General features: G+C 45.7%; 1 protein-coding gene across 3 annotated transcripts in view; it reads right to left on the reverse strand.

Annotated features, from left to right (window-relative positions):
* Window positions 1–23,157, reverse strand: part of PIK3AP1 (phosphoinositide-3-kinase adaptor protein 1) — a 1,287,206-nt gene that overhangs the window by 419,949 nt on the left and 844,100 nt on the right. For all 3 annotated transcript variants that reach the window (XR_011268600.1, XM_069610572.1, XM_069610573.1), the window contains exon 10: window positions 14,782–14,961. Coding sequence is in view for 2 of the 3 variants with exons in the window: in XM_069610572.1 (XP_069466673.1) it covers window positions 14,782–14,961 (180 nt within the window). In the remaining variant the exon portion in view is untranslated. The remainder of the gene's footprint in view (window positions 1–14,781; window positions 14,962–23,157) is intronic.

Genomic DNA, 23,157 nt, shown 5'->3' on the forward strand with positions numbered 1-23,157 from the left:
TGAAACGCCTGTAGAATGTTCAACAGTAATGTTTATTTGAACAGAAACATGTAGAGGTTATAACCTGTGATACTTTACACAGCGATAAAAGACTCAGAAGACAAACAAGTTCATGCACTACTTCACGTTATCACTGTAGTGAACCAGAAGCTCATTATGTTTTGAATCAAAGTACATCTGTGTGTACATTGTTACCCACTTCACCATCGCTGAAATTGTAATACAAAGTACTATTCAAAAGTACCTTGTGATTTTTAATATGTATTATATTAATTTCTTTTCTGTTATGGTGTGTTAGCTAATATATTTATTTTATCATTACTGAAGCATTGCATTTTCAATCTTATCAGTACCTTGTACTGTCAGAGCAGTCTCTATCTGAGTGTTATCGACAGATATATGTACCCAGAAATAGATAGAGACAGCACTTAGTAATCAGCTCTATAAGTGCACACCGGGGGTCCTCTCATATCCAGACATGATCACATGACCACACGTTTTGATGGAAAACCTAGTTCTGTGCCCTGCTGATTGCATACATCTGTTGAACTAGTGGTCAACCCATGCGATGACCACAAACTCCTTGACGTTCTAGCTTATCAACCTGTTGCTTTATACAAGCTACCCAGAAGGTGATAAGTCTGCAAATAACAATATTCCACATAGTTTGCACAGTTCTATGGCTTCTACACCATCCACTCTAGTCTCTTACTTTCTTTGCTCTTGCATAATTAATAAACAAAGCTAACTAGATGTTTACACAAAGTCCCGATCAATAGTTCCATCCAGTCTGTACATGTAGAGACCTACTGCAGTACCATACACTGTAGTTAGTCTCCAGAGGTCGCTTTGCTCTATGATTAGGATGGCATTATATACTAGCCTGTAGGTGAAAACCTGGCCAATCAGGAGGCCGGTAGTGCAAGTGGAATCTGCAATTAGCTGCCCGCATTTAATGCCGGCCTGCTGCACCTCTACCCAGCATTTACCTTGTTCTTGGAGGCAGTGCTCTGAGCAGAGTGTAGTTCCTCATCCTAACCCTTTTGTCCAATCAGTGGCCCCTAGCCAGCAGCCCTGCTTACCCACCTCTTGGACTTCCTCTAGGTCCTAGAAATAATTATTTCAAATTGCAGACATCTGTGTAATTTCTTTTTAAGGTAAGCATGAATTGCATAAAGCCTGGCTCTGTTAAAAACAAGCAAAACAAGTATCAGCAGCACGGGTGGTGGCTCTGAGTGATAATAGGAAAGGATATTGCTTTTGTGGCACACATGGCTGGAATACCGGTCTACCTGGCTTTAGGGTCGTTAGCAGCCTTGCCCTAGCCCAAAAGTTGTATTTAACGCTATGTTGAAAACAGTTCATGTCAATTACAGACAGGGGTCATAATGTCTGAACTTGACAATTACCCTGCCTGCTGCAACACCATACTATGTAGTTATTTCCAGCTATGACTTTCCTTTAACATTGTGAACTTTTGATGTATGAAAATTCTGAGCTTTTCCTACACAGCAAATGATGGGACAAGCATACAGTATACGGGACACTGCCCTGTGCAACACTGAATTCACCCAGCTGCACAGAGCCATACAGTGAAAACTGTTTTTAGAGCCTTTTTTTAAATCAAATCCATGTATTTATTTGTGTCCGTTCATGCAGGTAATCTTTACATATTACAGAAACTCATCTCACTAATGTCTTACTTCAGAGGTACACACAAATGCTGTATTTTATCTCATGTTTTTGTCTTGGGTACAAATAACTCTGGTGACATTAGAAATATTAGTAAGACATTTCTAATCAGATACGCTTGCTTGCGAATGAAGAATACTTTAGTTAGCAAACATTGCCAATCAATTTTTGAAAACTAATTTATGAACCTGTGGCAGGTTCAAAGTCTGACCATTGCAGAGCAATACACATGCTTTGTGTCCTTAAGCACCTTGCACTGAAGCATAAGCGTAGGGTTTTGGTGAAAACAATCCTTTTCATGGCCATGACATAAATAGAAAGTCCCCAAAAATGAATACATGACAATTAAGGTTGTTTTTCTTGTTTTACAGGGAGCTTTTTTCAAACTTGGCAAATTTGGATTTCTGACATGTAACCCCTTCCACATGTTTGTTGGGGACCTAGAGAAGGAAGGGAGTAGAAAGGCTTTGCGGTCTGTCTTCTTGCACATGGCTTCAACATGCCCTGGAGATGAGTACATTCCAGACAACCCCCATTGTGCGGCAAACACCTTTCTCCAGATATCTCTGCTTTCAGCTCTGCGCCCCATTGAATACATGTGAGTCCTATTTGGTCCAATTGCACACAAAGCTCCTCCATCTTTCCTTCTAATGTCTTCCTGAGCATCCTATCTATCCCTCATCCCAAATATCTTCCCTACATGAAAATGGCTGTCCGCTTCCCTTGGTGGGGATTTTGGAGGCTCTGCACGCAGGCACAAGAATTAAAGTAAGACTAGACGCCCACGGATCTTACACACCTTGGATAGAGACTAATAGGGGTCTGCGTCAAGGGTGTGTCCTGACGCCTTTTCTCTTTTGTTTCTATATCAAAGGAATATTAGATTGTTTGAGCCGTGAAATGACAAACCCCCCTTGGTTGGGGGAGTTTAAAATCCAACACCTATTGTACGCATCCTCTGCGATTTGACACCGATTGGCTTGCACAGAGCCTTGGATGCAGTAGAAGAATTCTTGGGAACTTTGGACTTGTCAATAAATACAGTAAAATCTAAAGTATTGGTGTTGAAGGGAGGAAATAAAAAACGTAGAACTTTTTCTTGGAAGTTGAGGGGCTGTGGCCTTGAAGTTGTAAACAAGTTTCAGTACTTGGGGTCCCTCGTTTATGACAATGGGGGAGGGCCCGATTTACTGATCGACCTCAAGGCTAAGTTTATGGGAGCAAGAGCACAGCTCCGGCAGTTTGATTTCAAATTTGGTAGATTTTTGTTCCTCCCAGTGTTAAAACTGTTTAAACAACAAATTGTACCAAAATGAATCTATGAAGTACAAACCGGGAATGTAATAATTGATTGGTCTAAACTCGAGGCGATCATCTGGAGAGGGGTGCTATGTCTCCCGCAGTTGGTACCTTTGGTGGGGATATTATATGAACTGGGGCAGCTTCCTATTCAGACCATGATTGATTGGGGGAAGCTGCAGAATCTTTCGAGTATACTGCCCACCCATCCCCCAGCTACCTCAATTTATGAGAGATTGAATGTACCTTGGCTGAAAGGCTTGTGTAAGGTCTTAACGGATTGGGGGCAGACTGTTTGAAATTACTGCTAACGATAGGGGCCTCAACAGAAGACCTTAGAGCACCAGCTTATTTGGTAAAACAAAAACTTTTCAGACATGTGTGGATCTCTCGTAGAGAGAACCTAATGCAATACCATTGTTTTGGTGACCACTTTCTCTGGACAATCAAGAATTACAACAACGTGGCTCCATACTTGAAAAAGCACCCGTCAAGGCTATTTAGGTCCCAAATCTTGAGACTTAAGCTACATTTATTGCCAACCCAAGAAGTTTTGGGTAGACAAGCCAAGGTGCCAAGGGATCAGAGACTTTGTTGGCATTGCCATAAGGAGATAGACCTCAAAACATTTATGTGGACAATGTCCCACCTTGTGTATGTTGAGGTGCCAAATGACACCTATGAATTTCCGATCAACGGAACATGATCTGTGGGTAAGGATCCTAAACACAAATGAAATGTCCTTATCAATTCGTCTTTTAGAGTTTTTAAAGACAAGCTTTGTGGAATTTTAATGTTCTATGGTACAAGGGTTTTCCTGCTAATGTAATGGTTTGTACTTTGCAATATGGAATGTTGTTTATATCTTAACGATGATCTTTAGCTGTGGATTTTAGTGGAAATTGTTAAATGTGTCTTTTAAGGAATTTTGTAAAATTGTGTTTTCATTTGTTTGTGTGAAAAGTAAAGATTTGTACTGTAACACAATAAATAAATAAATAAATATCCTCTCGACCACTACAGAATGTTCTATCATATTCCTCTTTTGCCTCTCTGACAGGCAAAAAGTGCTTTTACGCCACAATCAATGACAGTAGACGCAATATAAATGCAAGATAAGATAACACTTGATATTAGGCGTATGAGTGTGGAGACCGTGTGAAGTGACTGGTTGAATGCTTGAGTTTCCCATCCTAATTTTTTGTCCAGGTACCATGCTTCCTCCTATATTTGTCTATGGGATTTCCACACCTGCACAAGGTGAGCCAAGTGTGCAGGTGTGGCTGGTTCCACAGAATCAACACTCACCCATGATTCCCTTAAAAGGACAGTTGGCCTTAAGCTTCCAGGTGAGGAATCCCTGCCTTCTGTTAGTGGCATGGTGGGACTAGCCAGGCAATTCTCTGCACGCCGCTCCCGTACCCAGTAACACATCGTTTGAGGGGGCACCCGCCCCTCGTAATGGCCTCACCATCCAACAGTAAGGACTGGCAGGTGACTTTACCATGGTACTCTGATGTTACCAAATTGCAGGAGGTCTGGTGGGCTGAGGGAGGGCTAGACCCCCGCTACTGGTCTGAGGTGTGGCACTAGGATTTCCCTTTGCCATGTTTCAGGGACCAAGGTGAAGTGACAAGGGAATCCTTCTCATGCCACCCAAGGCCCAACAACTACTGACTCGGGTGCACACAGCCCCTTGACTGACCACCTTGGTCGTCCCCAGAACTAGGAAGAGAACATCATCACCTTATCCATACAGACTGTTTTCTATGGGCACCATAATGTCTTTTGACTGTGGGAAAGGCTGCGAACAACCAGCGACTATCGGCCATGTAACCTGGTCATGCCCATTAGTGTACAAATGCTGGGAACATGTGGAGTGTGACTTGGCAAACATACCAGGTTGTATCATTGAATACGCTACCATGTCATTCTATTTGTGGCTGGAATGCCTCAACTGGATATGCGGGGTAAGATTACTTCTGGCGGGAGCGCTGTTCAGTAGCCAAGCAAGATGTCCACCTGATTGAGGAGCTCTGGCCATGCGACATCCTGATATGAAATAAATCCTTGTTTACCCAGAATTCGACCGATCTGAAGACAGCCGAGACTGCCGACATAGGAACAGCACCCGTGGTCCCGAATTGGCACCAAACCTCTGTAGATAAGTGGCATAGGGGTCACCTGGAGGCGCACCACTGGCGAATACCACGTGGCCTCAATGGCCTGTTGGATCCTGTGAGGCTGCTGCTGTCGCAGCTTGGAGGACCGTGCTTGAGGTGGCGCCTAGTGCCGCCCGCGTACTGGACACCCCGTGCCCGACACCAGCAACGTATCCGTCACTGTGAGGCGAGTGTGAGGCGAATGTGAGAAAGCGCCTGCGGGAAGATATATATATCCACTGACCCTGCTGAGAGCTCCCTGTCGAGGGGGTAGGGGCGTGGATCGTGGTGCCGTGGCCCGTGAGAGTCCGTCTGTGGCATCGGCAGAGGCCACCTGATTGGGGCGCTGTGCTTTGTTGTCGATCTACCTATTGCTGCGCACCCGCAGAAAGGCTCCTCCTGGCCCAGTGGTTTGCGCACCTGAGACCCAACCTGCCGGGCACCTGGCCGTGGCCGGGGGTGCTGTGGTGTGGATGGTCTGTTGTTGTGGTTTGGTAGCCTTGGCCGCTCCAAACACTGTCTGAGGACTGGGAAGAGATAACAGTGTTGCGGCCCAGCCGTGGGTCGGCTGTCCTCTGCTGTTGCCCGTCGCGGGTTGTTCTGACATGGGACCCGATGCAGTGTCTTGTGATGCAGCCCTTGAGACTCTGCGGTCCCGGCTCCTGATTAATGCTGCACGGCCAAGAGGCTTTAAATGAACATTTCTCCTACAAGGAAAGCACCCACATGCTGAACTAATACGCCATGTGCGGCATCCAGTCGCCACACCATCTTTTGAGGTTGTTGCTGCACCATCTTCCTTGCTGCATCACATCCTCATGGCTGGTGAGATGCTCCTGCAGTGTTGGTGGCTGTGCTGGTTATAATAATCTGTGCATATAACGTGCAGGGATTTTGGTGGGGGGGCCATGGTGAGACGTTCTCCAGACCCAACAACACATTCCCTGCTATACACTATTTGCCATGAGCGGAGTGTGCCAGCAACAACCCTTGGCCAACTGGCGATTTGAAGGACACTGAAGTATCTGAGGGGCTTGATACTGAACGCAGAGCCTCCCCATTGAGTTGGGCCTTGAGACAACACAACTCCTAATCCGCCATAAGGCCCTCTGGAGTGGTTGCCGAACTGCCAAGCGGGGTGCCCCACCTAAGATCCTGGCTGACCCGCTGAGGCGGTAACACTTGGGTGATTTGTGGGCTTGGCCCACGCGCGGATACCTCCTGGGTTAAACAAGGACTGTGGGGCTGCACAGCGGGGCCAACTACACTGGGGACACATCTTGAGCTGCCTGCAAAGTGTTGTAAATCCTAAGCTGAGGTTGGGGAGTCTGCTGAGGGGACACCCTGGAAGCTCGTGGTGTGCCGGGACTGTGGGCGCTTTGGTGCGATGGGTACCAGTTGTCCCACTGAATACTGTAATACAGCAGCCTCTGGTGTACTTGGCTCCTGGGCGGAGCCTACCGTGTCTCTTTGCTGCCATTGCGACATTTAAGACCAAGCTACATTGACTTATAGCTAGCATGCAACTGGTAGTTCACTCCCCTGGTAAGGATTCTACAAGGTGGCATTTGTAAACCTGCAGGAAGGGGCAACTTGTAGACCACATAGACTTGTCCCCATCCTTACGACTGTCCACACATGCATATTTCTTCCAAGGCTGCGCGGGGGTGCGTGGCACACCGCGTTCAGTGGGCACTCTGGGGACCTCAATCCGTTCCCTAGATCCCAATAGAAGGTCTAAGGTAATGCCAATGTGTTGCCTTGCCTATAGGATTTGAGCTGTGGCTAGAAGAGATCAGTGTTGAGGGGGTCCTCCTTTCGCCACTGCGGCGCCCAGGTTGCAGATGGGCTGCCCTTTTGCAGGCAGATAACTGGCACGCCGCCCCTCTAGGCAGGTTCCACAATTCGATGTCTGGAAACCTATTGACATTCCTTTTATGATAAAGTATCCTGATTTTACCAAGGAACAAGGCAACATGACAAAGGCTTCTGGAGCCAATAAAAAAGGCCCAATGGATGTGTACACCCACACCCCTGCTAAGATCCTAGATCCTGCTGAGCCACCACCCGTTGCTGAACAGCCATCTGCCTCTAACTCTACCAGGGATGAGCACCGCCTTGCAGCCATGAAACACGGCTTCATGGTAGTAAACATGAAACTGGACGATATTGTGTCGACCATCGGCTCCCTGAAGGCCAAACTAGAAAAGGAGGGAGCTCGTATTACAGAGGCAGAGACAAAGATCAGAGAAACAGAGGACAAAGTTGATAAACACTACCGAGATATAGCGCATTTGCAACAGGAATTCAGCAAGATCCGTAATAAATGTGAAGACTTGGAATCACGTTCCCGACGCAATAACATCCGCACCATCGGAATCCCGGAAGCGGTCTGTAAGGGCCTGATGGAACACTTCATTGAAAACTTACTGAAATCAATATTCGACTCATCTAAATTCTCCCAGTACTTCCTTGCGGAGAGGCCACATTGTGTCCTAGCTCCTGCCCCCAAGCCAGAGGCACCACCCTGTACCACCTTTGCCAAGCTTCTCAGCTATCGAGACAGGGGCCTCATTCTCTGCATGGCCAGAGAAAAAGGAACTTTGCAATATGAATCCTCTGACATCCATATATATACTGACTTCTCCGCCAGCGTCCAGGCAAAACGTAAATCGTAAGACAAAAAGTTGCTGCGCATGAGGCAGGTCCCATATGCCATACTATAGCCAGCAAAATTGTGCATCCAACATGGCGGACATGCACATTTCTTGGAGAAACCATTGGAGGCAACAACCTATATGCACCATTGCTATACTGCTACCAAGGCAGGATTGGGGTGACGCGGGTGGCTCCCCCCTACGAAATAACAAGCCCGATAACAAGGATAATGACTGAATATTGCACAGTGTGCTGTGTCGTCCCCTCCTTCATTAAATATGGCTACTTAAAATTTCACTAAAACAGGCGGGCCACAACAGTGCTTCCTGATCATGGTGACCCCAAGGGGTTATCCGAGTATGTTTTGGGTCATATGGGTTCCATCGTCAAGTTGGGGCTGATGATGTGGGCCGGTGGGTGGGGAAGTGTCATGTTTCGGATGGATGACACACAAGTTAAGAACGGATATATTGATGCTACAAGTTCTGTTTTGATGTTATTGAACACGTTTATAAAAATCAGTGCAGGCTTCTCCCCGATAACAATACTGTTCTACCCTTCATATGCCCCAAGCTTGGGCCCCTATTTGACTCTAACAAGGTACAATTGATAGTAGCATTTCATTTCTCTCCTGGAATGTCCGTGGGCTAAATCACCATTTCAAGTCGTGCATGGTTGTGGCATTAACTGTCAGGCCCCAAGGGTGGTGATGCTGCAGGAGACAGACGTTCAAAGGGTACTTAACGAGGGGTTTGCTGCTGCCTAGGGGCCACAACGGGGCTACACTAACAACTCATCGCAATCTTGAGGAGTAATGACACTGATACACCGCCCCATCCCTTTCCAAGAAACCAGACACTACACTGACCCACAAGGGAGATATGTTATTCTTTAGGGCGATTTGGCTGTAATGGCCACAACCTTGATTAACACATCCTCCCCAATGCTGATGACCCCGAGTTTTATGCACAAATGTTGTATATCCTACTAGGAGAAGCCCATGCATGTATTATTTGGGGTGGCAACTTCAACCTAATCCTAGATTGCGTAGTTGATCGGTCTAGGTCCACTCAACGTGAATTAACAAGTGCAGTCACACTGTTTTGAATATAATGCAACTTTAGGTGTAGTTGATGTATGGAGAGACCGTAACCCTGGGGTACGGGAATACATATTCTACACAGCTGTCCACGATGCCCATTCTAGAATCGATTACTGGCAGATCCCGGACAAACTGATGTCACAGGTAAAAGAGAGCAAGATTCTTCGCCAAACAATTTCTGACCACTCCCCCATCACTGTGTCCATACAATGGGATGGGCTCACCCCCACGCGTCCCCCATAGTACATGCCTCCAGCATGCCTTTCCGACCCTGTATTTGTAGAGATGCTACATAATAGGATAATCGATTTCTTTCATAGGAATGAAGGTAGTGTGCAGCTCCACAGAGCACAGTCTGGGAAGCTTTCAAAGTCTGGGTTCGAGGGGAGGTGATTTCTATTTCCTCGGGTGCTCTGAAAGATACTAGACGTGAGCTGAACAGTGTTGAATCAGATCTTAAAAAGCTTGAAATCGAGTACGGCAGCACACAAGATCGGGCCATGCTGGGTCTCATCAAGGGCGACCACTTGAAATTTAGGGAACTTGCGGATAGGGAGGTCCATTTGTTGTATTTCCCAGTCCAGGCGCGATGGTACGATGAGGCGGACAGACCAGGCCGACTCCTTGAAAATGCGATAAGTACCAAAAAGGGAGTGCAGCATATGACAGGGATTAGGGGATCTTCTGGAACCATACTTACGACTTCTGATGCAATAAACTGGGAATTCCATAGGTTTTATGAATCTCTATACTCAAACTCTGATCGATGCTCTGCCGAAGAACTGGAGACCTATCTTGACGAAATACCTCTCTCGGTGCTGCCGTTAGAAGCACAGTTAACACTGAACCAGCCACTGACTCCTGTGGAGATCACTGAGGCCATCTTATCACTTCCATCCGGTAATGCACCGGGCCCAGATGGTCTGGGGATCGAATTCTCCAAAGAGTTTGTGGGGCATCCTTGTTCCCAACCTGATGCGACTATGGGAGGACGTGCTCTATCTTTGTCGGTTGACCCCTTCGTGCTCTGAAACAGTACGGTACTGCTGAAACCAAATAGACCTGTGGCGGAAATCGGCTCCTACAGGCCACTATCCCTCATCAATTCGGACACAACATTTTTTGCTAAACTATTATCCACAAGTCTACTCCCATATATATCACAGTTGGTCCACACAGACCAGTCTGGGTTCATACCGGGACGCTCAACAGCGTTTAACCTGCACAGATTATTCGATATCATTTCCCAGCTCAACCTGCGAGCGCAGGGGATCGCTGCTTCATTCGACGCCAAAAAGGCTTTTGATTCAGTCTCATGACAATTTCTCTTTGCACTATAATGGTGGATGGGACTGGGGGAATTGTACATCCAATGTGACCGGCTGCTATACACCTCTCCGGCTGCCAGGGTTCACACTGGGGGCACACTTTCCCCCCACATTCCTATTAGGGCGCGGCACGAAACAGGATTGTCCGCTATCGCCATTACTTTTCGTGCTCACAATTGAACCCATGGCTTGCATAATGCACCTAAAGCACATACACTGCATATTGCACATAGCTGGCCTGCCACATATTATTTCTCTCTACGCCGATGACATGTTATTGTATATATGAAACCCAGTAGAGAACTTGGCCCCGCTTCTCGCGGAGGTACGTAGGTTCTCTACCCACTCAGGCTATCGCATTAACGAATCCAAGTCAGAGCTGTTACTGCTGACCAACCTATCCATTGCTCCGGCAGACCTGTATGGGTTCCGCTGGGTCCCGGTTGAATTGAAATATCTAGGCATAGTGGTCTCCAGTTAGCACCGCTCCCTACTGGCTGGAAATCATGAGAAATATTTACAGGCGCTAGTGGACAAATTGGGCTTCTGGTCCAGACTTCCTATCTCCTTATACGGTAGACTTTCGCTATTAAAATGATTGATGTCCCCAAGTAATTGTATTACTTCACTAACATTCCAGTCTGGCCTGGCCGCTCGTTCTTTGATAGGCTGAGATCCCTGGCAATTTGCTTTATTTGGGATGCTGAAACCCCGCGGACGAGATGGGAGGAAATGGCCAGGCTGTTTGAACAGGGTGGCCTACAAGCCCCAGACCTTGAATTATACAACGAGGTGTTACAGGCATATTTTGCGGGTTACTGGTATCCCTCTCAAGAGCGGCCAATACACACAACCCTTGAGAAGAACAGCGCCTCCCCTTCAAGCTTAAGCAAAGTCATCCTTGCTAACCAACTTTCAGATGCATGCACATTGGTCCCGGTCCGCACAACTGTAAATGCATGGACCAGAATATACAAGAGACTAGGTGCCCCCCCGCCCTAGCACGGCGCGCTTCCACTATGGAACTCCCCCAGCCTCCCTTCTATATATGACAGGGACATACAAAGAGGGTGGGATCCCGAGGGTAAGATGACACTACATGACCTCTTTCCAGACGACTCCTTTTTGTCTCATGTAGACTTTATCGAAAAACTGGTAACAATCCAATTAAATCATTGCAATACTACAGAATGCGAGCAGTAGCCAGAAGTTGCTGGCCGTCGTTCCCAGCTGAGCCCAGTAAATGTGAAATCTTGGGGTCTGTGGCTGCTGGTGCGAACCCCAGAGGGCTGGTGTCCAGGCTATATAGAGAGTGTTAAGCTGCTCTGATACCGCCCCTAAACGCTAGGACAAGGTGGGAAACAGATCTTAACAGGCCAATAGATGATGCTCAGTGGCTCCGCTGGTACCGCCTAACCAAGAAGGTATCCCTTAATGCCAGATATAGGCTCATACAATTCAAGATACTAAAACGCCTACATTACACCCCTGCACGAATCGCAAGGTTCGCTCCTGCGGCTACTGCCAGGTGCGTCAAGTGTAGCGTTGACGTGGCAGACTCTTATCATATGTATTGGGATTGCCCTTAAGTGACACAGTTCTGGCAAATGGTTGCCATCAGCCTTCATGAGTTCACCGAGATCCCTCCAACACTTTCACCCCTCAAATACCTGTTTGGTGACATTGACAAGGTGTCTGTGAAAACACGGCGCTTGTTTAACTTAGGATGTCTAATTGCCAAACAATGGGCCTCATTACACGGAAGGCGGTAAGGGTTTACCGGTACCGGTAAGGGCACCGGTACCGGTAAACCCTTACCGCCTTACTACGAGGTCCCTTTGCGGGTCCTCCCTTAACGCCTGGTTTTTACAGGCGTTAAGTACGGGACCCGCAAAGGGACCTTGGTGCCAATTACGGTACCGCAATTTGCGGTACCGTAATTAGCACCTTCACCATTAACATGGAGCCCTATGGGGCTGACTGGCAATGGTGAAGGGGCAATGGTGGATGGCGGAATTAGCGCCCCCACACACCTTGGAATATAGCGCTAATTCCGCCATCCACCAAGGCGGACCCGGTAAGGTACCGGCGGCAGCCATGGCGCTAATAGCGCCATGGCTTACCGCCTTCCGTGTAATGAGGCCCATTGTATACTTACCCACTGGAAATGGAAGGTTGCCCCGGACATTAGTCATTAGGTTGAGCCGGTAAGATAGCTCAGTTGGTTGACCGCTCGCTGCTGCGATCTGAGTGTGATCTGCAGGTCGCAGGTTTGAATCCCAGCAAGACCAACTCAGCCTTTCATCCTTCCGAGGTGGATAAATGAGTACCAATTTTGGTTGGGTGATATTGTATGTAAATATGTGCTCTGTAAAGCGCTTTGAATTAAGTGGCTATATAAATAACACATCATTATCATTAAACCGTGGCTTAAAGAATTAAAGTATGCTAATGAGAGGGAGGAGGGCTACGTGTCCCTGGTGAAGTGACTCCCAGCTGCAGGCCAAAGGACATTTGGAAATCATTCTGAAAATATTTGCAGAAACTGAGATCAAACCTGTAATAGCCACGTAACAGAAAGCTTGATGCTTTCCAGATTGACCTAACATTGCTTGTATGCATGTCTATCATTATGCTCAAGTTTGGGGGTAATATACTGTACTGCATATGTGTCTCTCGCAAAGGCGTTGCTAGGAGGTATCGAGGTCTTTTGGTTGTAGCCCCGGATAGAAGCTCAGGGACTACCACCGAAAGGCTATAGCTATCCCCAAATCCCACCAGTCCCGACATTAGCTTAGCCCCTGATCTTTTCTAGACTTAGCAACACCCCTGGTCTCTCGGGATGTATGTCTTTCATTGCACTAAATAAAGTTTCCTTAAAAAAAAAAAATATGTACTGCAAGATTACTTCTGGCAAAATTATTAGAAGGAAGGAAAATGATTTTGACCACGTGGAACACCCCAGGAACGGTTGATGACCATTGGTGGGAGAGGCTGGCATCACATCTACGTGCACTGGAACATATGCATTTCTAAAAGTGATGCCGATCTGAGGTGGCTGATAAACTGTGGGAATAGTTTGACAACTTTATATGACGGTATATTGAAACTGACCCAGAGCATTGGAAATCCCTGCTTATTTGGGAAAGATACGCCTGGAGAGTTATATGGATAATGACAACATGTGGCCTCTCTCCCCATTTAATTCCTTATCTCTTGCATTCCAAACAGACTGACCACAAACTGCTTCTGATCTTCATATTCCATTTGATATACTCACCTTGGATGATGCTTTTCTACAGAGTTCCTGAATGGCATGTGTTTATAATTTAGATTAAACACTTGAAAAATGTTATACCTCCATATATAATGTTTTATGAATAGATTCCTCGAATTTGATGATCTCAGTGGTCTTTGCAATACCCTTTTTGGTCCTCTAAATGCAGGTGCTCAAATGCTTGATTAATACTGGTTAATGAAGAAGTATTAGAGCACATACGCTCCATAATGCTACTATGTGATACAAATGGTAATATAATGTCCCACTCTATAATTTGTTCAACACTGCTCTTATTCATTGTGTTATACTGTTGAGTCTAGCTGTTATGCTGCCATTCTTTCTTTGTCATTTTGCTAAGACATACAAATTGACAATAAAATAACAATATATTTAAAAAACTGTGGCCATGCTTGCATATACTGGGGGTGCAGCATCATGAATGGGTTTTACAGAGGCCATGCTGGCATATATTGTAGACAAAGGCATCATATCATGAAAATGTTGTTAAATGATCCTGTGTGCTGTTGCCGACATGGCATATCTGATTGTTTCATGTTTTACCTAACAGAAAAAAAAACATTACATTGTAAACACTTTTTACCAACGTTTTCTCAAAAAAAATTCTTTTTAAGGCACCATTTCAGTCCATTATTTTAAAAAGGATCTGGGGTGCGAACTCCCTGATCCCAAGCACATTCAAAGGCTCGCTTGGTATGATCAAACAATCATGCTAATTTTCGGATAATAAGAATGCGGCATGTGAAAATATTCTCCAGCTGCCACCGACCTTAAAACATTTATAATGCCAGTATCTCATCAGGGGTTACCTGCACCCAGAACCTCAAGCAATCTCTGCCCCAGTAAAACTGGTGACTTGGCAAATGTGCCAGACGGATATATTTCACTAACAGTGTCTTGTTAAATTATCATGGGTTTACTATGCATGCTTGTTTAGTTTAAGTATGAGCTAAATGACAAAACAGAGTGCATGTTCTCCTTTCTGGCATAGCTGCTTCAACAATATTGGCCCTTGCACTCTTAAGAAAAAAGACTGTATTGCTAAAGACAAGCATGCAATGTGATCGTCAAATCAGATGTTTTAACAGTTAGCATGTACAATTTCCACTTCTGTCCACCACTTTGTAAACTCTAGAGACATGCTGACACATAAAAAAACTGTTGTCTTTGTAGTTAGCCATGATACAAAAGCAGATTGAACTCTCAAAATGGAATTCCTTATCACATTCGTATCACATTTACCTTTCGAAATGTACAATTCTTTCTCTTCCGAATAGCTGCTGGATTCAGGCCTTGGGAAAGGGACTGGAGGCCTCTTTGTTATTTCTGGAGGGAAATCTTTCTTTACAAAATCATGGCTGCCAGCAACTTCATCAAGTCTAGCAGTCTCGCCTTCCAAAATAGGAACATCCAGGCGGCTGTCTAAAACAAAACAAGCCAAATATGGTAGACAAACTATAAATGCTTAGTTATAAGTATTAAAGAAGGTATATTTTGCAGAACAAAAGTATAAGGTAGGCATTGCTTCTTCTTTAGGGGTCCACTCCTCAGGACCGCTAGTGCATTCATATAGGAAGCAAGATATTCTGCTGTGTCTAGGAAGGATTTTGGTGGGATAACGGAGTACTATAAGGCCCTTTTGCCACACATTTCTTCAAATGCTGATGCATTATGGTACATGAATATAACATGAAATCTGACACTCTGGCAGTCCAAAAAAAGAATGCTGTCCTCTTTCTTCTTACCATAGGCACACATATTGGATACAAAGTTTTGAGTTAATCATAGGCACTGAGGATTCCCCTGAACAGCTTCCATTCTGTCAATGTTAAGCTATGTGTGTCATAATAGAGGCAAACCTATCACATGCAATTCCATCTTTGAAACAGTATTTGCACTCGGGAAAGGGCGCTGAGCCAATCAGGTAGCTGGAACAGCGGGCGAGAATAGACATAGACGAGAATAGACATTCTCTGCCCGCTGTCCTAGCCAGCGAGGCCATTCCCGGATGGTGCCATTTATTTTTTCTTTTAATGCACGGAGGCAACAGAGAGCCTCGTCCTGTTGCCTCATCCCCTTTTCCTCCCAAGTCCTCCGGCCCCTTTGCCACCCCTTCCCCCATCCCCACTTACCTGCGGTACAGGAGCTCCGCGCTCCGGTCCCGATGCTCCTCCCATCTCCCAGCGGCCGCCATAGACATGGAAAAGGGACTCAGTCCCTTTTCCATATGGCGTTCGTCTTTTTTTCTTTCTTTTTCCTCAGGAGGTTGGCTGCGCAAGCAGCATGAATCTCCCAAGGAAAAATAATGAAAGCCATTCGCCCCCCGGATGAACCCCGGGGTGTGAATGGCTTTTATGTGCACTCAGGAGGGCGGATATGGCCCGTAACGGTCCACAGCTCGAGCGGAGGCTCTCGCTTCACTCGTGACTGCCTTAGCTCGGGCTGGCGGACGTTACGGGCCATGTCTGCCCTCCTGAGCGGGCATGAATGCCATAATCGCACCCGGGGAAAGGCCATCAGCCAATCAGGTGGCTGGAACAGTGGGCGAGAATAGACATTCTCAGCCTACTGCTTCCAGCCACCGAAGGCCCATCCCCAGGTGGCGCCATTTAAAAAAAACAAAGTAAACATGTGCAGGCAACAGGCAACTATCTCTGTGGTTAGCCATGATATTCCTCTGAGGAATAGGGTCTCTATTCTAGAGGTCATATCAACCCCATCCTTCATTCCCAAACCTACTGAACCCTCAACTATTCCAAACAATGCTGATTTTATCGGGACTCCACCAGCTGCTGTTGAGCGGGAAGATCCTACTGATCACAGTGTGATATAGAAAAGTGGGCTGCAGCAGCGAGGGCATTGGGCAACCTAGCCTGATTTCGAAATCATCTTCCGAGACACATTGTTTGTGCAAATGTGGTAAAGCCACAAGCTTTTCTACAACGAGCACATAGTTAAGTGTCTTGTGAAAGGTCACTGAAGACTTGAGATCTGTTTGCCAAAGTTTGAAAGGCATGACTGACATGTTGGATAGTAATAAAGTCTGCTCTCTGGTTTACCAAAGAGAAATCCAGTAGACATACAAGCGAACTTGAACTATGTACTCTCGCTCTGCCTGATTATTGGCCATCTTACTAGTAAAAGCAAAAGGCCACAGTTACCTCACTATGGGCCTCATTACACGGTAGGCGGTAAGGGTTTACCGGTACCAGTATTTTACCGTACCGGTAAACCCTTACCGCCTTACTATGAGGTCCCTGTGCGGGTTGGGGAATTTAACGCCTGCTTTTTGCAGGCATTAAAAACCAACCCGCAAAGGGACCAGGGAGCTAATTACGGTACCGCAATTTGCGGTACCGTAATTAGCGCCTTCCCCATTCCCATAGAGCCCTATGGGGCAAAAATGGGAATGCGGAAGGGTAATGGGGGAAGGGGGAATTACCGCCCCACCAACCTTGGAATAGGCCGGTAATTCCCCTTTCCACCAAGGCGGTGCCGGTATTTTACCGGCATGGACCAAGGTGCTAATAGCACCTTGATCCACCGCCATCCGTGTAATGAGGTCCTATGTCTCTATGTGTTACATATCTCACTATGGGCCTCATTACACGGTAGGCGGTGGACCAAGGTGCTAATAGCACCTTGGTCCATGCCGGTAAAATACCGGCACCGCCTTGGAGGAAAGGGGAATTACATCGCCCTATTCCAAGGTTGGTGGGGCGGTAATTCCCCCTTCCCCCATTGCCCTTCCCCATTCCCATTTTTTCCCCATAGGGCATAATGGGAATGGGGAAGGTGCTAATTACGGTACCGTAAATTGCGGTACCGTAATTAGCACCCTGGTCCCTTTGCGGGTTGGTTTTTAACACCTGCTAAAAAGCAGGCGTTAAAGTACCAACCCGCAAAGGGACCTCGTAGTAAGGCGGTAAGGGTTAACGGTCATCGGTACCATTACCGGTGACCGTTAACCCTTACCGCCTTCCGTGTAATGAGGCCCAATGTCTCTATGACTAAGGTTCCCAAACTTCCCAAGGGAACCAAAGAAGACAGTTATCAGGTAACCAATTGGTTTTGACATAAGTGGGGATGTTTATCCAGTATCGCACAAGATATACAAGGAGCACAGAGACTTCACAAACCGCAATCTCTCTATTTGGATGTGATCAAAGTCTGCTTAAAAAACAAAGCATTATTTGATAGCTTTTTAGCCATAGACCTTAGATCGTTACCCCCTACTGACAAACAGGTTATTCTGAACTAAAATTGGCAGTATAGACCATCTATTCACTTGAACCCTTCGACACCCTGAAATCTTCTCAATATCCCTGCTGCCTTATCAATCAATTCCCGGCAATTGGCTTATTTACATTCACAAGCTGGTCCCCTGCTCCATAAATCAGACTGACATCTGGCGCCCCATCCTGACAGCCCCTCCTTGGAACAGCTTTTTTTGGACAATATTACGACTTCACAATCTTATCTCTTCGAATTTAGCTGGTATCCAAAATAAAATGGAGGATTTGGAATGGCATCTGTTCCTGGATAACTTCCAGGTTATCTGTTTCCTGGCGACTTGGGTGACTAAATGTTTTTACAAAGTCGGGTATGCCAGCTATTTTATTTCTGCTATAAAAAGTCGAAAAGGCCACCTGAGCTGAGGTTTGTTGGTCTGGATAGATATCAAACTGAAGGCTGTTGTATATAAAGTAGAAACAGAGTCCAGAGACTTATTGGATCTAAAAATTATTTTCCCCACTGGGAATTTGATTGCACTGTTTAATATTTCCACTTATTTCTCTGTTTAATATTAATGCCAGAAGCAATGATGACGGTCCAGTTTTACACAAGTTTACAATATTTGTCCAGAATGACTGTTCTGTGTCTAAGTCCGAATATTTGCAGGGCATCCTGTTAGGGTATTTTAAAAAAGTCTTTAAGCATCCCTGATAATCTTATTGCTGAAGAAGACGATTTTTGGGGATCACATCTTTAAATTGTCCCCCCCAAATGCATCTATATTGATGCAGAGGAAGTAGCAACTCTATTTGCATTGGAGTTACGTAGCCACAATAGCCGCCTTGAGGGGGGCCCTCCAGCTGCGCTCACTTTCAGGAGAGGAATCCAATCTAGCTGGATTGATTATATCTTTCTGGAACCTACTCATAAGTATTTAACTAAGTCACTGAAAGTTATTAACCTGATAGAAAATGAGCATGATCCTATTTGTTATGCACTAGACACATTCACATGCACAGAATCTTCTATGCATATATTCAGTACTATGTACTCCTCTCCAATAATCACAGGAGAGTGAAATGGGCTGGCATTTATTATTGTTCTACTGCTCTGTTTCTGTACAATGCTTTAATTCCTCTTTTCGAGATGTATAACTCTAAAGTTGTAGAATAATTTTATCTTCCCTTAGCAAATACCATTCGTCCGTTTGTAACAAAATCTGCCCCTCAGATTACAGATACTATAGGAGACGTAATTCTTAGTACGACAAGAACGGCAGAATAGCCAAGTCAGCTGTCCTAAAGGAGATTAAATCAAGGAAAGAATCACATAGAATCCTACTGTTTCGTGCAACCTTTTGTCCCCTGCTTTTGAGAAAATGAATGGCTGCAGAACTAGGAATTTGGGAAAGTGTCATCAAAGGCCAAGAGAGCAGACACTTGAAAACGTTTTGGAATTTAATTTCTAAATTCTTGTCAAGCATTATTGGGAGCCATCATGAAGTTTAATATTTTATTTCTCACCATGAGTGGTTCGACCATTTCAATCAACTATATAGCAGTGATACTGGGAACTTACCTATAAAAGCTGTGCGGAGGGTTGATCATAGGTTATGCCACAGAATTCTGGAAGCAGAGGTCCTGAAGGCTCTTGACTCACAGAAGAAAGGCAAAGCCCTGTGTCCTGACAGAATCCCCATTGATCTTTTTTTAAAAAGAGCCAGCTATGTGGATCCCAATTTTAACATGTTCTTTTAACAGTTTACACTCAGCTAATTTTGTTCCAGCAAGTTGGTGAACTGCAGAAATCACCCCAATTTTTAAAAAGCGAGATTGCTCACTCCCCAATAATTATAGACACATTAGCTTAATTGATAGCTTAGCTAAAGTCTATGGGAAGACTTTCCTAAACCGATAGGAAAAATGGGTTTATGATGTTCGCATCATCACTGAGTAATTGGCTGGTTTTATCCACAAATTGGGCACTATTGACCAGACTGTTTGGCTATTGTTCGCTTTAACTAATTTCTGATTATAAAGAAAGTCCCATTACGTCTTCTTTTTTTAGATTTTAAAACCGCAATTCTGTGAACCTTTATGTATTATGGTCTCTTTAAGCTAATTCAAAAGTTCCTGCCGTTATTTTAAATTTCATCCAGAGGCTTTATGAACTTAATAAAGCGGTGGTTAGATATGGTCAGAATGGCAAGACAACAGACCCATTCTTGGTGCCGACAAGAATATGTTCTCGCTCCACTTCTTTTTTTACATATATCAACAACCTGCCATTAAACATGTCCAACTCTTGTGCTCATGCCCCTTTGATAGGCAACACATAGATTGGTATTGTATGCAGATGGCACAGTCCTCCATTCTAAGACAAGAATGGGCCTTGAAAAAATAACTAGACATTGAAATCGAGTTCTGGAAGAATAGTTGTCTTAATATCAACTGCCAGAGAATGAGTGCGATGGTTTGCCACCCCTCATTAAAATGTAAGACAAACATTGCCCCGGATGGTGCAATTCTACAGGAGGTACATTTCTATGATTATCTTGATAGAAGATTCCAAAGTGTTACAAAATGGTCTAAGCAAAAAACGAAACGTGAATTATCCTGACATACCGCTCTAATGCAGTTTGCACTTCAAATGCCCGGCCCGCTTGGAAAGCCATTCCGCACTAACATTCCTTGAGGCACATAAAGCCCAGGCATTTCTTGTGGAACTTTACAGGAGTGAGTTCCTAGGCATAGATGGTATGGATTCTTTTGTCAAATTGAAACATAAATGTGTGAAGCGTGCTTATGCTTTACTAGAGAGCACCCTGTTGATTTCTTTACGAATGGAGACCGGCATGTAATCAGTTACCTTCATTGCTTAGAGCAAGCCTCTTCTACATTAGTTACGCCTACATAAGGTTGCAAGATCATCCCACCAAAAGGAAATGCTTTGAGTTGTTTAAAACACACAAAGAGGAAAATCTTGGACTTTGCACCACCATGTTTCGTCTCTGTTGTCTTTGCTAAATTCCACCCATCAATTGGACAAAGATCTTAGTATAACTGAGGAGATCTTCAAGGTTATTAAGCAGAAATTAGAGGATCTCTATATAGAGAAGGAAATGTTTGCATCAGTTCTTCAAATGATATTTCCCAGGTGTTGTCCATAAAACTGCTCTCACTTCAGAGAGCTATCTGAACAAGATTCGTCCTGTTTATAAGTGTTGTATACCAAATTTTGCTTAAACACCTTTCTGATAGCTGAGTTTTCATATAAATTGGTGACTAATTGCTCTAAATGTTGCACATTATTATTTTTTTTTTCCAATACATTTTTATTAACCATTTGTAATTCATACAACAAAGAGCAATACCCGGAAGAAAAAAAAAAATCACAAACCAACACAGAATCCCCGAAAACCCCATTAACCCGCCCCTCCCCCAACACACACCCCCACCCCCCAGATTCTACAGGTTCTCTAAGCAGCCATGTTCAACAAATAGGAAAACGAAAATAAGTTGCACAGTTCAACCAAGAAGGTCCGATTCATCTTGAGGACTAACTATGCCCAACAGCTTCATCGCCCTGGGGCACCAGGCCCGGCGAGCGCCCGCATTTAAGAAGGACAACAAGGCGGCCCATTCCGCATGAAACCTCAAGTGCATGCCCTGAAGCGTGTAGGTGAGCCACTCCATTGCCACCAAAGCCCACAGTTTAGCCACCCACTCGTGTTCTTGAGGCGGGTCCTTTGTATTCCACTTCCTGGCCAGGACCATTGCCGCCGACATCATCATTATCACATATAGTTTGCGGTCGGCCTTGGTGGACAATGTGGCAAACATTCCGCCTAGACCCACGATGTCACACCCCCCCACTACATCCCGCAAAGGACCCAACACCTGAGTTATCGCCTGCCGGACCAAAGACCAAAAAGCAGCCAGTCTCGGGCACTCCCACCAAATGTAAGCCCAGGATCCCACTTCGCCACACTCCCTCCAGCAGAGCGCTGAGTGCATGGGGTACATCTTGTTTAACTTAAGGGGGGTAATGTGCCATCTAAGCAGAAGCTTCAGCCACATCTCCCGGATTTGGATAGACCTAGCGAGCTTCGGGATTTGGGACCACAGGCTAAGCCACTCCTGCTCCCCTATGCCAGCCCCTGTATCAGACTCCCATTTACTCATACAGGACCTAGAGTGTAGAACCTCCTCCCTTTTTATAAGCTTATAAATGGACGACATCACCGCCCTGTCCCCCGAGTTTGTATCTAAATACTTTTCAAATTGGGTAAGAGGGCGCAAACCCTGATGTTTCACCGATGGGTGGAAGATCCAGTGCCTGAACTGGAGGTATGAGAATCGCTGTTGCTCGCCCACTCCAAAATCTTGCTTGCATTGCTCGAAGCTTTTCACCTCGCCCCCGACGAGCAAGTCTCGCAGCATCCTACAGCCCCCTGAGAACCATGGCTCGAAACTCGGCGCGGGGGCATCAGCCGGAGTGAATTGCGGGTTTCCATGCAGGGGAGAATACGGAGAAGGGAAGGTAGTGATCTGAGCCCTACGGACTGCCTGATCCCATGCGTCCCCGGTCGCCGATATTATAGCGCTACAATACATTCTGTGTGGCCTGTCATGCTTCGGTAACCACAAGACACCCTCCAGATCTACACCCACCACCGCTCTATCCATTGGTCTCCAGACTTTGCCCCTGTCGTCCCTCTGCCAGTCCCTAATTACCCTAAGTTGCGCAGCTAAATAATAGACTCGAAAGTCTGGCTGCCCTACACTCCCCCCTTTCAGGCAAGGCTTTCATAATGGGACCCGCCACCCTCGGACGCTTTCCACTCCAAACAAACCGACTGGTTATTTTTTGCAAAGCCCTGAAGAAGGATGTAGGGACGTGCACCGGTAGTGAGGCAAAGTGATATAAGGTCAGCGGCAGGATTGACATCTTTAAGGCGTTGACTCTACCCAACCACGCGATCTCAAGGGGGCCCCAGTCCACTAACTTAGATTTCACCTTCTGGAGGAGCGGCGGATAGTTCACTACATACAATTTGTCCACATTCTTGGTCAGATTGACCCCCAAGTACTTCACCGAGGATTCTACCCATCTGTATTTGTGAACCTTAGCGAGGTCACAGATCTCAGAGGACGTCATGGTTAAGGGAAGAGCCACAGACTTGTGGGCGTTGACCTTTAGGCCTGCCACCTTACCAAACTTATCCAGTTCTCTTGCGACCGCCTGCAAAGATAAGATCGGGGAGGTTAATGAAAAGATCATATCGTCGGCAAAGGCCGCGATCTTATGTGCCTCGCCTCCGAATAGAATACCTTTAATGTCCTCAGCTGCATGATCCGCCGCCAGAAACGGCTCCAGGTG

This window comes from Ambystoma mexicanum, chromosome 8, assembly GCF_040938575.1.
Source record: "Ambystoma mexicanum isolate Mex_15411 chromosome 8, UKY_AmexF1_1, whole genome shotgun sequence".
In the NCBI taxonomy this organism is placed as follows: Eukaryota; Metazoa; Chordata; class Amphibia; order Caudata; family Ambystomatidae; genus Ambystoma; species Ambystoma mexicanum.